Raw genomic sequence first — 15,552 nt, 5'->3', positions numbered from 1 at the left:
ACACTACCCCTACACCACTGGGCCGACAAATACATATCAATAGGTTGACATAAAACATAATGACAAATTATATACTCAATTTCCATTCCTTGCCAATTTGGGCATTGAAGTCTTCCAGCAGATTTATGGTACAGGAAGGAGCATTATGGCAGATAATTGGTTTACCAGTTTGAAGTTGGTAAGAGACTTCGAGGAAGGAAAACTATCTTTCATAGGGACAGTGAGAAAAAACAAGAGGGATCTACCAGTAATTTTCTCTTCTCCCAAAGGCCGTCAGCAAAATGATAGCATCTTTTATAATATAATAAGGTTTGAGGGATGTTCCACCATTCAACACAATGTAATATATTTGAAATTTATTGAGCGAAGACTGGTTCCGACTCCCTTGGAGTCATCATCAGTTCCTGTAGAATAATTAAATCAAAGGGAAATCTGATAACAATCATCATGAGGATTGCTTACATACATCTCAATAGGTTGACATAAAACATAATGACAAATTATATAAACAATGACATGAAACGCTTGGCACTTTAAGAAAGTTCTTGGATCTAGGTTAAAAATACTGCCCCGTGTTTGTAGAACACGGAACAGACTTGTCTGTCTTGTTTCAGCCAGCCACTAGGTGGCTGAAGCTAGTCCTAAGACTGACGTTATATCATTTACTTGATATATTGTATTGAAAAGTGGACCCTCTTGTCAATTTATTTCTTATAATTGCACATTAATATGGAATAAAAATGAAATTTCTAAGTTATAAATGGTGACAAAGGAACATACCACTATAGCTCCAACGGTTAAGCATTCTTAAATTTAAGCCCTCATTATTGTAGAAATCTTTGAGCAGTCAAGATTTTCTTCTGAAGACGCGGAGCTAAGTTCTCTCGAAAGGTAAAGAGTTTCACCTTGTTTTCTTGACACGGCATAAGCCCATATCATGTCTAAAAGACCCAGTTATATCTAATTTTCTCACTATACCCATTATAGTGTCTTTCTTAGGAGGATCGCGCACTCCATACTTTCTCCTGGCTGTGATGGACTTCATGATCCAATCATTTTTCACTAAAAGTACACACTGAGCAATGAGTACGGTACTGAATCTTGAATGGATATATAGTAAAACAAGTAAGCCGGCAACAAGCAAAATTGAGGAAATTATTGACATTTAACAAAGAATAACTTGCATATTGTTGGCAAATGTTGGTAGGTGAATCTCCCCGTTTTTCTTCACATTTAGAAAGCAAAGACACCTTCCAATCTGCTATCAGATGGACATGGGGTCATTTCAGAAACCATCCGGTTTAAATAAATCACCCTGTTCTTCTAAAACATTCATTAAATTGGACACTTATCTTCTTTGTATGGGCAACAGGTATACTATGGTGAGGGCTGTGGTGCAGTGGGTACTTTCTATGGACAGGAGAAAGCAGAAGCTAAGGCAGGTCTTACCGACTCCTATAGTTAACAGTAAAATTACACTGACTGTGTTTAATCATTGTTATGTTCACTAAATTGCATTAGTGGTGCAGTTGAACAAAAACTAACTGCTAGTTACACATAATATCCTTGACACTTACACACACGTAGGATATGTGAAGTGAATAAATCCTGGTGTATCCTGAGGTATGATTTGAACACTGTTACTGTCTGTTGTGTTGCAGGTCCATGTGAGGGTTGCATCTCCACCTCTCTTGTATCCATGTTACATGGGAATCAACATCCCAACTCGTGAAGAGCTGATTGCCAACAAACTAGACTCTTTCAAACTGGCCAAGCACGTGGGTAAGTTCTTAGACCACACTGTTACATAACAGCACTTGTTTGCAGTGTCAAGCACTTTCCATTGACTCATTAAATTTAATAAAGGAGATGTACACAAATATAGAACATTTAATTTTGTAACTTTTTGTCTGAAAGAATGGGTAAGCTTCTTAGAGTTGGATCAGTATTTGTAGGTATATAATAAGTATTGGACTTGGAGATTGGTAAAAGAATAACAAGGAAATACATTTTACCAGAGTGTGAGCAACTTAATCTGGAAGAAGAAAATACCAAGCAAGTGTAAAGAGGTGAGGTATAGAATATATTATTACCCCATACTGACATGAGACCTGGACACTTACGAAAAGACAGGAGAGTAAAATCCAGACCAACTTTTTAGATGATATGAAAGGCGAGAAAGGATAGGGTAAGAAATTAGGATGTCAGAGTAGGAAAGCTTTCAGACAGAATGTAGAGAAATAAAATGAGGTGGTTTGAACTTCTTAGAAGGTTGGAAGAAGGAATGATACTGAAGTGGATGATGTAGGCTAAGATTGAAGGAAAGAGAACAAGAGATAGACACAGACTAAGGTGGTTGGACTTGATTAAGAACAGTATAATATGAAGGAACCTGGATTGGAACACAGTTGAGGAGCAGCAATAGTGATTGGATGAAGATGGAAAGGTGCACTGAACATCCCAACCCAGCTGGAGATGGAAAAGGGAAATTGATGATGATGATGATGATTAAGGGCCTTATTTCTTGGTGAAATAAAACTGTTGATTTCGGTGTTAAAACTAACACTATTTCGGTAGGTATTTCCTGAAATAAATTGTCATACTGATCGATGTTTCTTGTGAAATATTCCTTATGGTGTGGGGTAAATCTAACTAATTTTGTGATTAGGGGGTTTAAAGTGAACACTTGTAATGTATTAAATTGTTATTAAACCTTAGAACAACCAAATGCACAAAATGTTGTAGAAATAAATACCGGTAGGCCTATATAAATCAGGGGCTGCCTGGCCGAGGCGGTAAAGGCGTGCTCGGCTCGCCCGGAAGGACGTGGGTTCGAATCCCCGTCAGGAAGTCGTCAAATTTAAGAAATGAGATTTCCACTTCCGGAGGTGCATATGGCCCTGAGGTTCACTCAGCCTACACCAAAAATGAGTACCAGGGTAATTCCTGGGGGCAAAGGCGGCCGGGCGTAGAGCTAACCACTCTACCCCATCAAGTGCCGAGGTTACGGATAGTGGAAGCCTTTACCTTCCACCCCTCCAAGGGCCTTCATGGCCTGTAGGGAGATGACTTTGCTTTGCTTTGCTTTTAGGCCTATATAAATCGCTGAAACCTCAAAATGAAGTTAGGCGCAAGTTAGGAATTTATACGTAGCCTACACATTTTTGCCGGTCCCGTGGTGTAGGGGTAGTGTGCCTGCCTCTCGCCAGGAGGCCCCAGGTTCGATTCCTGGCCAGGTCAGGGATTTTTTTCTCGACCTGAGGGCTGGTTCGAGGTCCACTCGGCCTACCTGATTAGAAATGAGGAGCTCCTAACGGTGAGATATCGGCCCCGGTCTCAAAAGCCCAGAATAATGGCCGAGAGGATGCATCGTGCTGACCACACGACCCCTCGTAATCTGCAGGCCTTCAGGCTGAGCAGCGGTCACAGGGCAGGCTAAGGCCCTTTCAGGGTGTTAAGTGCTGTGGGGTTTGGTTTGGTTCTACATGTTTTAACATCTTGAATGACTTGTCTCCAAAGTAAAAAACTACGCATGGTTTCAACATTATCAGGATTCAGAGTTGTGCGACAGTCAGAAATTATATTTTTGTAAACAAAGCAGCCCCTTTCGCTGACCACATTAGACGTCGGAAACCATAATACTTGCGAACAGTTGGTGCAAATTCTCCTAAAACTTCACCTGTTACTAGTTTTATTGGCGCGTAAAAACCTCCTGTGGGACAACATTCCGACATCTCGGCATCTCCGAAAACCGTAAAAGTAGTTAGTGGGACGTAAAAACAATAACATTATTACAACTCAACCAGGCAATTTATACATACATACATACATTATCATGATAGACTATTATGCCTTTCAGCGTTCAGTCTGCAACCTCCGTGAATTTACTAAATGTCGCCACAATCCTTGATTTGCAACTAGTGTTGTGGCCTCATTTAGTTCTATACCGCTTATCTTTAAATTGTTAGAAATCGAGTCTAACCATCGTCGTCTTGGTCTACCTCTACTTCTCTTAACCTCCATAGCAGAGTCCATTATTCTCCTAGGTAACCTATCCTCCTCCATTCGCCTCACATGACCCCACCGCCGAAGCCGGTTTATGCATACAGCTTCATCCATCGAGTTAATTCCTAAATTAGACTTTATCTCCTCATTCTGAGTTCCCTCCTGCCATTGTTCCCACCTGTTTGTACCAGCAATCATTCTTGCTACTTTCATGTCTGTTACTTCCAACTTATGAATAGGATATCCTGAGTCCACCCAGCTTTCGCTCCCGTAAAGCAAAGTTGGTCTGAAAACAGACCGATGTAAAGATAGTTTCGTCTGGGAGCTGACTTCTTTCTTACAGAATACTGTTGATCGCAACTGCGAGCTCACTGCATTAGCTTTACGACACCTTGATTCAATCTCACTTACTATGTTACCATCCTGGGAGAACACACAACCTAAATACTTGAAATTATCGACCTGTTCTAGTTTTGTATCACCAATCTGACATTCAATTCTGTTGAATTTCTTACCTGCTGACATCAATTTAGTCTTCGAGAGGCTAATTTTCATACCATACTCATTGCACCTAGTTTCAAGTTCCATGATATTAGACTGCAGGCTTTCGGGACAATCTGCCATTAAGACCAAGTCGTCAGCATAGGCCAGGCTGCTTACTACATTTTCATCTAACTGAATCCCTCCCTGCCATTTTATACCTTTCAGCAGCTGATCCATATAAACTACGAACAGCAAAGGTGAAAGATTACAGCCTTGTCTAACCCCTGTAAGTACCCTGAACCAAGAACTCATTCTACCATCAATTCTCAATGAAGCCCAATTATCAACATAAATGCCTTTGATTGCTTTTAATAATCTATCTTTAATTCCATAGCCCCCCAGTATGGTGAACATCTTTTCCCCAGGTACCCTGTCATATGCTTTCTCTAGATCTACGAAACATAAACACAACTGCCTGTTCCTCTCGTAGCATTTTTAAATTACCTGGCGCATACTGAAAATCTGATCCTGACAGCCTCTCTGTGGTCTGAAACCACACTGATTTTCATCCAACTTCCTCTCAACGACTGATCGCACCCTCCCTTCCAAGATGCCAGTGAATACTTTGGCTGGTATACTAATCAGTGAGATACCTCGATAGTTGTTGCAATTCTTCCTGTTCCCTTGCTTATAGATAGGTGCAATTACTACTTTTGTCCAATCCGAAGTACCTTACCAATACTCCATGCTAATTTTACTACTCTATGAAGCCATTTCATCCCTGCCTTCCCACTATACTTCACCATTTCAGGTCTAATTTCATCTATTCCTGCTGCTTTATGACAGTGGAGTTTATTTACCATCCTTTCCACTTCTTCAAGCATAATTTCACCAACATCATTTTCCTCCTCCCCATGAGATTGGCTGTCCACAACACCACCAGGATGATTTCCTTTTACATTGAGAAGATGTTCAAAATATTCCCTCCACCTTTCCAGTGATTCCCTGGGATCTATTATGAGTTCACCTGAATTACTCAAAAACACTGTTCATTTCCTTTTTCCCTCCCTTCCTAAGATTCTTTATTACTGTCCAGAAAGGTTTCCCTGCTGCTTGACCTAGCCTTTCCAGGTTGTTACCAAAATCTTCCCATGACTTCTTTTTGGATTCAACAACTATTTGTTTCGCTCTGTTTCTTTCATCTACATACAAATCCTGTCTTCCTCGGCCCTTGTTTGGAGCCATTTCTGATAAGCCTTCCTTTTACGTTTACAAGCTGCTCTCACTTCATCATTCCACCAAGATGTTCGCCTTTTCCCATCTTTACACACCGTTGTTCCTAAGCATTCCCTTGCTGTTTCTACTACAGCATCCCTGTATGCCACCCATTCACTTTCTATATCCTGAAACTGCTTACTTTCTACTGTTCATGTACTTCTAATTTCCTCGTTCTGGAGATTTTCTACCCTTATTCGATTGCAGACAGATTTCACTTTCTCTACCCTAGGCCTAGAGATACTTAGTTCATTACAGATCAGATAGTAGTCTGTATCATCGAAAAATCCCCGGAAAACTTGTACATTCCTAAGAGATTTCCTTAATTCGAAGTCTGTTAAGATATAGTCTATTATGGATCTGGTACCCCTAGCCTCCCATGTGTAGCGGTGAATAGGCTTATGCATGAAGAATGTATTCGTAACTGCTAAACCCATACTAGCACAGAAGTCCAGCAAACGCTTCCCATTCCCATTAGCTTCCATATCTTTCCCACATTTACCAATCACCCTTTCGTATCCTTCAGTTCTATTCCCAACCCTCGCATTGAAATCTCCCATTAGCACTATTCTATCCTTGCTGTTAACCCTGACCACGATGTCACTCAATGCTTCATAAAACTTGTCAACTTCATCTTCATCTGCACCCTCACATGGTGAATACATGGAGACAATTCTCATCCTAATTCCGCCAACTGACAAATCTACCCACATCATTCGCTCATTTACATGCCTAACAGAAATTATGTTGTGTGCAGTGATATTCCTGATAAAGAGCCCTACCCCAGATTCTGCCCTTCCCTTTCTAACACCCGTCAAGTACACTTTATAATCTCCTATCTCTTCCTCGTTATCTCCCCTTACCCGAATATCACTTACTCCTAGCACATCCAGATGCATCCTCTTTGCTGATTCAGCCAGTTCTACTTTCTTTCTTCCATAAGCCCCATTAATATTGATAGCTCCCCATCGAATTCCATTTCGTTCGCCAAGTTGTTTCCAAGGAGTCCCTCGCCTATCAAATGGGAGTGGGACTCCGTTACTCCCATAGGTTCGAGCTCGGTAAATTCATGAAGCAGGATGCTACCCTACTTGCACATAGTCCAAGTGAGGATCTCTCCTCTAAGGGGTTATGGACCACCAGTAGATTGTATAGTCCTAGCCGCCTGAGCACAGGGAGGGCCACGACTCAGAATATGTCCGAGATGCCCACTCCCATTCCATAGCAACTGGTACCCCGACTCTCAGGACCACTTACTAGGCCACTCAGCCGTTGCCTATGGTTCACGAACTATAGAGTGTTCCAACCTTAAATTGCAGTACAGCGTAGATGGAGCACGCTGTTGCGAAATCGACTCTTGAAGATCACGCTCGAGTGCGACTCAAACAGGGCGTCACAGTTCCACATTTTTCGTTTGTAATTTTGTAATTTTAACTTCATTCATTCATAAATTAATATTTGTAGGATGGTAAAATAAATACAACGTACCTTAATCACTGGCGTTGCTCTCAGACATTGGACGTACACCTATCCTTTCTACAAGGCCTGATGTTCCCGCGTTGGATGAACCGGCTTCGCGAGATGAACTTGAGGATGATACAGACGATGAAGAAAGTCGTATTAAAAAATTTTCATCGTGGACATCGTCCTGTAATTCGTCTGCTTTCCACAAATCTCTTTCATTTTTCTTTACTTCGTTCACGTAATTTGCCCAATTGTCTTATGTTTTTATGGCATAAAAATGTTAGTTCAGCATTATGAACAAAACCATGTTCATTACCCGCGTGGACTAAGGCAAATCACGGTCCTCGGCTTATCGGTGGCCTAAGTCCCGAACTCACCCCTTCAATGGCGACCTGCCGTGCACTTTTCACTGTCGTATCCTTCCATTCTTTTGTCACTCTCTGCCTAATATTTACCCACGATTCATCTGTGTAAATTATAGCTTTATTTTGTGCCCTCAAACATTTTATCTCCCTTGAGATATCTGTGCCTCCAATTAATAATTTCATCGGTTTCAATGAAAGCTGCTTTATTACCCCGTCTTAAATAACGGAAGCCTATAGCATGTAAGAAGCGATACAACGTAGTTTTGGAAAATCGTGGCAAAGAATCTTCTCCATTTACCCGACTCAAAATCACGTTCAATGTCGGTGGTATGTTAGCAAATAAAAGAGAGTGAACCACCCGACGCACTCCACTTTGCACTATTTCATCATATTTAATTTTCCTTGCATTTTTCTGCCGTCCTTCTCTTTTTTTGCTTTTTTTGCGGGAGTTCGCAAAGGACCATGTGTGTGTGTGTTCCTTCCTTATAGCATAGATTGTTCTTTCGGAACAACCTGTAGCTTTAGCTGTTTCACTGACTGCGCTGCTCATAGTCATAGTCTTTAAAAAATAATCCAGGACACTCATTATAATATTGCGTTCTTTTCCCCTGAGTTTACCTACGGAACGCTTCTTTTTAATTTGACGATCCATTGTACATCCTTCTGCACTTTTTCTTCGAACTAATAACCCCCCGCAAGAGCACAAACTGACAACTACACAGACTACACAAACACAACAAACACAATCCACTTGTCCTCAAGAACTATACATTTATTACTGATCTTGTCCGGCCCCATGGCTTAAATGATTAACATGCTGGCCTTTGGTCCAGAGGGCCCCGGGTTCGATTTTCGCCCGGGTCGGGGATTTTAACCTTCATTGGTTAATTCCAATGGCTCGGGGGCTGGGTGTGTGTGCCGTCTTCAGCATTAGAATTCATCACAGGTAGGGGCACATTCTTATAGACGCGCAGGTCGCCTATGTGGCGTCAACTCGAAAGACCTGCACTCGGCCTCCTCGGAGGCCACATGCCATTAAATATTATATATATCACTGATCTTTATATAATCAATCTTATAATACTGATAAAATGAACACCACTGCACACGGCTGTCAGTATATTTAAAAGCTCAGCCAGCCGAGTCACTCGTGAAACGTAAACAAACGAGACGTTCTCCCTATCATAAATTAAGAGATAACGAGATAAAGACTTGAGGTATGATTTAAAAATAACTTCCATATCTGAAGACCGTTTGCTTTGCTTTAACCACGCCATGATCCTTCTGCACTTCTTCTTAGAAATTAGATCCCCACGCACGAGCACGAACTCACGAACCACACAAACGAAATACACTTGCCCTCAAGAATTGTACATATGTCACTGATATGTATTTAATCACTATTATACATACTACTGACGAAATGAGCACTGCACTGCATGCGACTGTCTGGAAATGTTAAAAGCGCATATTTGGGAGATCATTACCGTACTTCAGCCAGCCAGCCAGCCAGACAGCCAGCCAGCCAGCCAGCCGAGTCACGCGCAAAACCAAAATTCAAGGATATATTCTTCCTATCACAAATTAAGAACTAAGCAAGATAAGAACTTCGGGATTGTTTTAAAAATAACTTCCATATTTGAAGACCATTTGCCTCGCTTTGACCCCCCCATGTAAATTCAATAGGAAAGACGCTGGCCAGCGACCGACTTTTTCGAGCCTACACATAAAATTCCCAGAACATGACTGAAAATAAACGCATATATTGCATTTTGTTATCATTTAAATTTAAAAATGAACTTATCTACATCGAGCTGAAATGTTTCTTTACCAGCAGTGAAAAAATTAGGAAAATTATGAATATAAAATGGGAGTTATGACATGATAAGTTCTATGCAATGAAGATTTTGCATTTGGCGAAACTTTCCATTATATTGCCATTTTCACACTAAATTATTTTTTTACATTTTTTCTGTTAACGGCATCAAATGCGCCTTGAAATTCTGTACACAACACGATATTCACCCATTTTAAACGATAACATTCTGATTTACGGATATTTGGCAAACCCGCTGCATTAGAGTAGGACAGCGCTACCCACAAAACACGGGAGAAGGAAAGAGACGAAATTATCCCATTACTGCTGTACTGCAATTTAAGGTTGGAATGCTCTATAGGACGTGACTACAGTAACCCGCAAACATGAACCACAGGCGATTTATTTATTTATTTATTTATTTATTTATTTATTTATTTATTTATTTATTTATTTATTTATTCATTTATTTATTTATTTATTTATTAATTTATTTATTTATTTGCTTTACGTCGCACCGACACAGATAGGTCTTACGGCGACGATGGGATAGGAAAGGCCTAGGAATTGGAAGGAAGCGGCCGTGGCCTTAAACCCCGGCATTTGTCTGGTGTGAAAATGGGAAACCACGGAAAACCATATTCAGGGCTGCCGATAGTGGGGCTCGAACCCACTATCCCCCGATTACGGGATACTGCCTCCACTCCAGCGACTGCAGCTATCGAGCTCGGTGCGATTTATTTAGAATAGGCCTACTAATATCGTCATAATTTATAATAAAGTCGGTATTATTTATCTTCCCTTTTATATTCATCCATGTCCTCAAGCCAGGATTATCCAATTTTTCTATAGAAATGCTGGCTTGCATGAATGCTTTTGTTGTATCTATTACAAATTGCTCTCTATCACTTTTCAACTCCTTTGCGATGTATAAAGTATCGCCGATTGTTATTTGCCGCTTACAATTATGTTCATTTGCTTCATTCTTCTTCTTTTTGTGTGTTTCTGATTCTCTACAGTATTTATCGCACGCACCTCTTCGTTTTCACGTAATGCGAACATTACAGTACTTACACATTAGAATCTTCCTTGCAGCATCAAATACAAAGAACGCCTCACTGTTGTATTCCTCGGCCCTCGGAAAAACTGTTGTGACTTTAGTTTTCAGCATTTTTGTACTTAAATGCTGGACATTTGCTGATAAAGGTTCATAAGTGGCGAACTTTCAATGCTGTATCTACAACCGAACTTGCTACGACCACAACGCCATTTGCTGTAATCGATAACAGATATCGATTTTTAATTATTGCCTTACAGATCGCGGAACTGAATATACATACTTCCGATACACAGGGCTCGTCGCTTTGTGTGCATTTTTGTAGAGAATATACAGCACTATCAATCAACTGAGAAGAAAACTACTATAGTCAAGTTCTCAAGAGCATTTAAACGTTTATTGGAGATCTTTTCTGATACGATTTCGCATTTTTCTTACCAAGTGGGGTATATTCGTGATTATTTGCACGATTCACGTAATAAACAGATTTCGCGATATTTCGCGAGTTCATTTCGCTAAAAGATGTTACGGTACGGTACCTACAAGGTCATATAAAGGCTAGAAAGAAGATATGAAAAATTTCATGCTTATCGCTATTACCAAAAAATACGACCCCTAATGATGATGATGAGGAGGAGGAGATGGCGATTTTGATTGATGATGTGGCCAGAGGCGGGTCTTTCAATTTGATGGCCATGGGCGACCTGAGCTTCTCGGTGTATTATGAGGAAGGGAGAGGGTGAAACCCAGTGTTGGCATATAGCCTGCTCCTGTCAAATAATATCAAGGGACCAGGCGGTTTGGCCGTGCGGTCAGGGGCACGCGGCTGTGAGCTTGCATCCGGGAGATAGTGGGTTTGAATTCCACTGTCGACAGCCCCGAAGATGGTTTTCCGTGGTTTCCTATTTTCACACCAGGCAAATGCTGGGGCTGTACCTTTATTAACGTCACGGCTGCTTCCTTCCCACTCCTAGGCCTTTCCTATCCCATCATCGCCATAAGACCTATCCGAGTCGGTGCGACGTAAAGTAACTAGCAGAACAAAAAAATAAAATAAAAAAATAAATAAATAAAGGGGTTTACTCATGGTTTAACGTATCCATCTGACGGACAAACGACCATCAGTGGTGTCATATGTCCTCTATCCATATAAACACTCCGGAGAAGGTTGGAACTAAACGCAGGCTTGTGGCATGTAATCTTGTGATTAGCGATTGTTTATCACCACCTCTCCCACCTTGCCAGCCAACATTCTGATTGTGAAATCATTTTTTTTTTGCATCAGCGGAACTCGAACCAGCTAACCACAACATCGGACCATAAAGACTTTTGCCTTTATGCCTAACAATCATGGCCACCAGGTGAGCTACGATGATGGTGGTGATTATGAATATGATGATGAAAACTCGGCCAGGAAATTAGCGGAATTAGCTGTTCTTTGCATAGGGTTTGGTTTGTTAATGGACCTCGTAAAGAAATGACCTATCTGTCATCAGATCACTACTTGTACTGAACATGTTAGACAAAGTGCTCAGTCTTATTCTTATAAGAATCACCATTGTTATATGGCTTCAACCTACACCAATTGGGTTTTTTTTTTTTTTTTTTTTTTTAACTCTCATTCTAATCTCTTATACGTGCCACATATTAAATAAGAAAGTGAGGAGGTAAAACAACTACCTCCTGCCCTGATAGCCACCACATAGTGAGGAACTGTTTCTCAACCAATGAATACATGTGTCAGAAGTACAGCATATTTAAATGATAGATTATCACACTTTTTTTTACAGCATCAAATATGTAGAAATAGTTCACTTTCAACAAACAGAACAAAACAAGAAACAGAGTTGCTAATTATTCCATCTTGAAATATGATCTGCCTGCTACAACACATAGTAAGAGATATGGATGCTACCAAAAGGCATAAAAATTAAGTATCATAGTAGCCTGAGTCTGGCCAGTTAATCTGCTATGGTAATGGAGTAAACCATACAGCCAGTGTCTCCACGCCGAGTGTGTGGCGGCAGTAAATAGCCTGACCCACTATAAGGACCAACGGCTAAGGGCGGAGGAGTCCTTATAGAAGGGAAATGGGCCCTCAGTGGAGGCAATGCCACTGAAACCCCATATCAGCTGTAGTGTCTGTACTCCAGAGGAGCGGCTACAAAAGGCGTCTGTTCTCCATGTTAGGAGCGGCCTACAAGTTTCTGCTGGCAGTAGCTCTAAAATGCCTTTAGGAGTGGCAAACCCATCGTAATAAAAGCCTATATGATGACAAGTGTACTGAAGCCTCGGAAAATGCTAGCGCGTTCCCCACAAGCGACGTGCAATTCTTGTGATGTTGGGAGAAATGTGAGGATTGGGCTACCAGCAACCAAATACATCAAGATAGCGACCCTGAATGTAGTGACACTAACAGGAAAAGTGGAAGAAATTGTAGATTTTATGGTTGACAATCCTCCACATTGCTGGGAATCAGAGAGACCAAATGGAAAGGAAAAGGTCAGAGGAAACTAAAGAGAGGATACACCTTATACTATAGTGGAGGAAGAGAAGCCAAAAATGGTGTAGGTCTCAGAAAAGACCAAAAGGAATACCTAGAATTGGTGGAAAACATAAATGACAGGTTGATTAAGGTCAGATTGAGACTTGAAACTGGTGTTACAGATATAATTCAGGTGTATGCTCCACAAACAGGAAATACAGATGTGGCTCTAGAGCAGTGGTTTCCAAACTTTTGTGGCCCATCTCCCCTTTCTGGAGGTTGACTAACATCTATCGCCTCCTTTTCATTTTCATTGTATGCCTAATTTTAATTTGAAGTAAAGCGTAAATAATAATGCAGTTTTATTATTTTAAACAATTTTACCACTGTATATAAAAACAACCAAAGCAGTTTTATCCAGTCACTCTTAAAAAATAGAAAAAAATAAAATATACATTTGGCAGACTTTTTAAGAACAAAGAAGTGAAATAATTAACTAAGATCATTGACGTACATTTAAAAAAAGGAGAACATATTTTTATTTTTAAATTGGAATCTGGAAAAACTGAGAAAGTTCACAGTCAAAATTTGAAAAAATAAATGAAAATTTGAAAACTTTGTTATTGTTTTATTTCACCGTTTCAATGACTGCCTTGTGCTTGGTGGATTTCAGTTAAAGCTTGAATATCCGGCTTTATGTTCGTGAAGTTCCAGCGCAAGTCTCCTTTGAAGTAAATGTCCAACTTATTTCTTTTTTTCGTGACGAGCTGGACAACAGAACTAAATTATTTTTCAACTAAATATGTTGACGGGAAAGAGATGAGAAGTGGTTCAGTTTTTCACCACAATTGCAGATAAGTGCCCATAAACTTCACCCAGGCTAACTCGTAACTGCTCTGCTTGAAAATGATTTTTGCCTCACAGTCATACTTCAGATCTAAATAGTCCGTCTGCAAAGAGTTATCAAGCTTATCCACAGCTTCAAACGGGAATGGATCTAGAATCCAATCGAGAATTTGTAACTTGGTCAAATCTTCAAATCTTGATTCCATGTTAGTTCTTAACTGGTCAAGGTGATCAGTAAAAAATAGGATTTTGTCTTGTGGAAGTTGAAGAGCCTCGTTATCTGACACTGAACACTTTTTAAGGGTCGGAAACTGAATCAGCTCTTTACGGCCAATATTTACCTTGTGAATATCAAACTTGGTGATGAATGATGAAATAATTCGTTTGGCCTTGATAAGGTTCATCTTGTTTCCTTGAAGTCTTATATTGACTTCGTTCATTTTTTTCGAAAATATCTGTAAGGTACGCAAGTTTCAACTTGCTTTGCTTCAAATTCTCACTTAAAACAGGATCAGACATGTGGGGAAACTCAGTAACCGTGTCAAATAATTCAAAGAAACGGCACAGTTTCCTTTGGAAAGCCATCTCACAGCCGTATGTAGAAGCAAGCGTTCTTATTCCTCATCGGTTTCTTTTAAATGTTACAATACGCTTTACGTCGCACCGACACAGAGAGGTCTTACGGTGTTGACGAGACAGGAAAGGGCTGGGAGTGGGAAGGAAGCAGCCGTGGCCTTAATTAAAGTACAGCCCCAGCATTTGCCTGGTGTGAAAATGGGAAACCACGGAAAACCATCTTCAGGGCTGCCGACAGTGGGGTTCGAACCTACTATCTCCCTCATAATTTTCATGGCAAAGTTGTCAGAACAGACGGTCATTGAGGGAATTAGCTTTGATATTGTTGACACCAGTAATAACCAGTTGTAGGGTTTCATGCAGGATACCACTCAATTTTTTCGCAGCTAAGTGTTGATGATGAATCACACAGTGAATAGCGACGACCTCTGGTACTTCTGTCTTAAGGTGGACTAGAAATCCATCATGGCGACCTGACGTGGCAGGAGCACCGTCTGTTGCGCAAGCGCTCACATTTGTTAGGGAAATCTCTTTTTCCTCAAAATAACCTTGCACCATTTTAAAAATCGACGATCCCTTCGTATCAGTCACTAAAGTTCTTGCAAACAACATTTCCTGGTAATTTCCTTTTGTTCATTGATAAACCTCACATAAGCTAATAAAATTGCCTTGTTATCAATCACAGTTGATTCATCAATCTGCAATGCAAATTTTCTTTACTTCCAACAAATTGGTGAGTTTGGATTCAACGTCCGTGGCCATTTCGTCAATTCTCCCGGAAACAGTATTGTCGCTCCAATGAACGGATTGACTTACTTTATTACTGGGGCCCTCGCCTAGCATGATTTCAACAATTATTTTGGTAGCCGGTAAAGCAAGAAGTGTGTGAGGTTTACCACATTTAGGCCCGGTTTCATCAACAGATGTTAGTACTTAACAAGGTGTTAAATCATTTTAACATACGATTTAAGAAAATTTACGTTTCATCAACAACTGTTAACATTAACAAATGTTAAACTGCATATTAAAGTTATCAGCCATTTCCAATGTTAAATGGCTAACATTAGCATTTAGCAACCTGTTCCAAAATGGCTGCTGTGAATCTCGTTTTCGATGCAGAATTGCTCTATTTAGATCTTTTACAAAACAATCCTGATCGAAGAAGAGTTCAGCGACGTAA

General features: G+C 40.4%; 1 protein-coding gene across 3 annotated transcripts in view; it reads left to right on the top strand.

The window, feature by feature from the left end:
• Nucleotides 1-15,552, top strand: part of LOC136865975 (amidophosphoribosyltransferase) — a 155,351-nt gene that overhangs the window by 128,703 nt on the left and 11,096 nt on the right. For all 3 annotated transcript variants that reach the window (XM_067142555.2, XM_068226580.1, XM_068226581.1), the window contains exon 9: nucleotides 1,662-1,782. In XM_067142555.2, the coding sequence (XP_066998656.1) occupies nucleotides 1,662-1,782 (121 nt within the window). The remainder of the gene's footprint in view (nucleotides 1-1,661; nucleotides 1,783-15,552) is intronic.

The sequence above is a fragment of the Anabrus simplex genome, chromosome 3 (genome assembly GCF_040414725.1).
Source record: "Anabrus simplex isolate iqAnaSimp1 chromosome 3, ASM4041472v1, whole genome shotgun sequence".
NCBI lineage: Eukaryota > Metazoa > Arthropoda > Insecta > Orthoptera > Tettigoniidae > Anabrus > Anabrus simplex.
The sequence above is the reverse complement of the archived record's forward strand: the minus strand, read 5'-3'. Positions and strand labels throughout refer to the sequence as shown.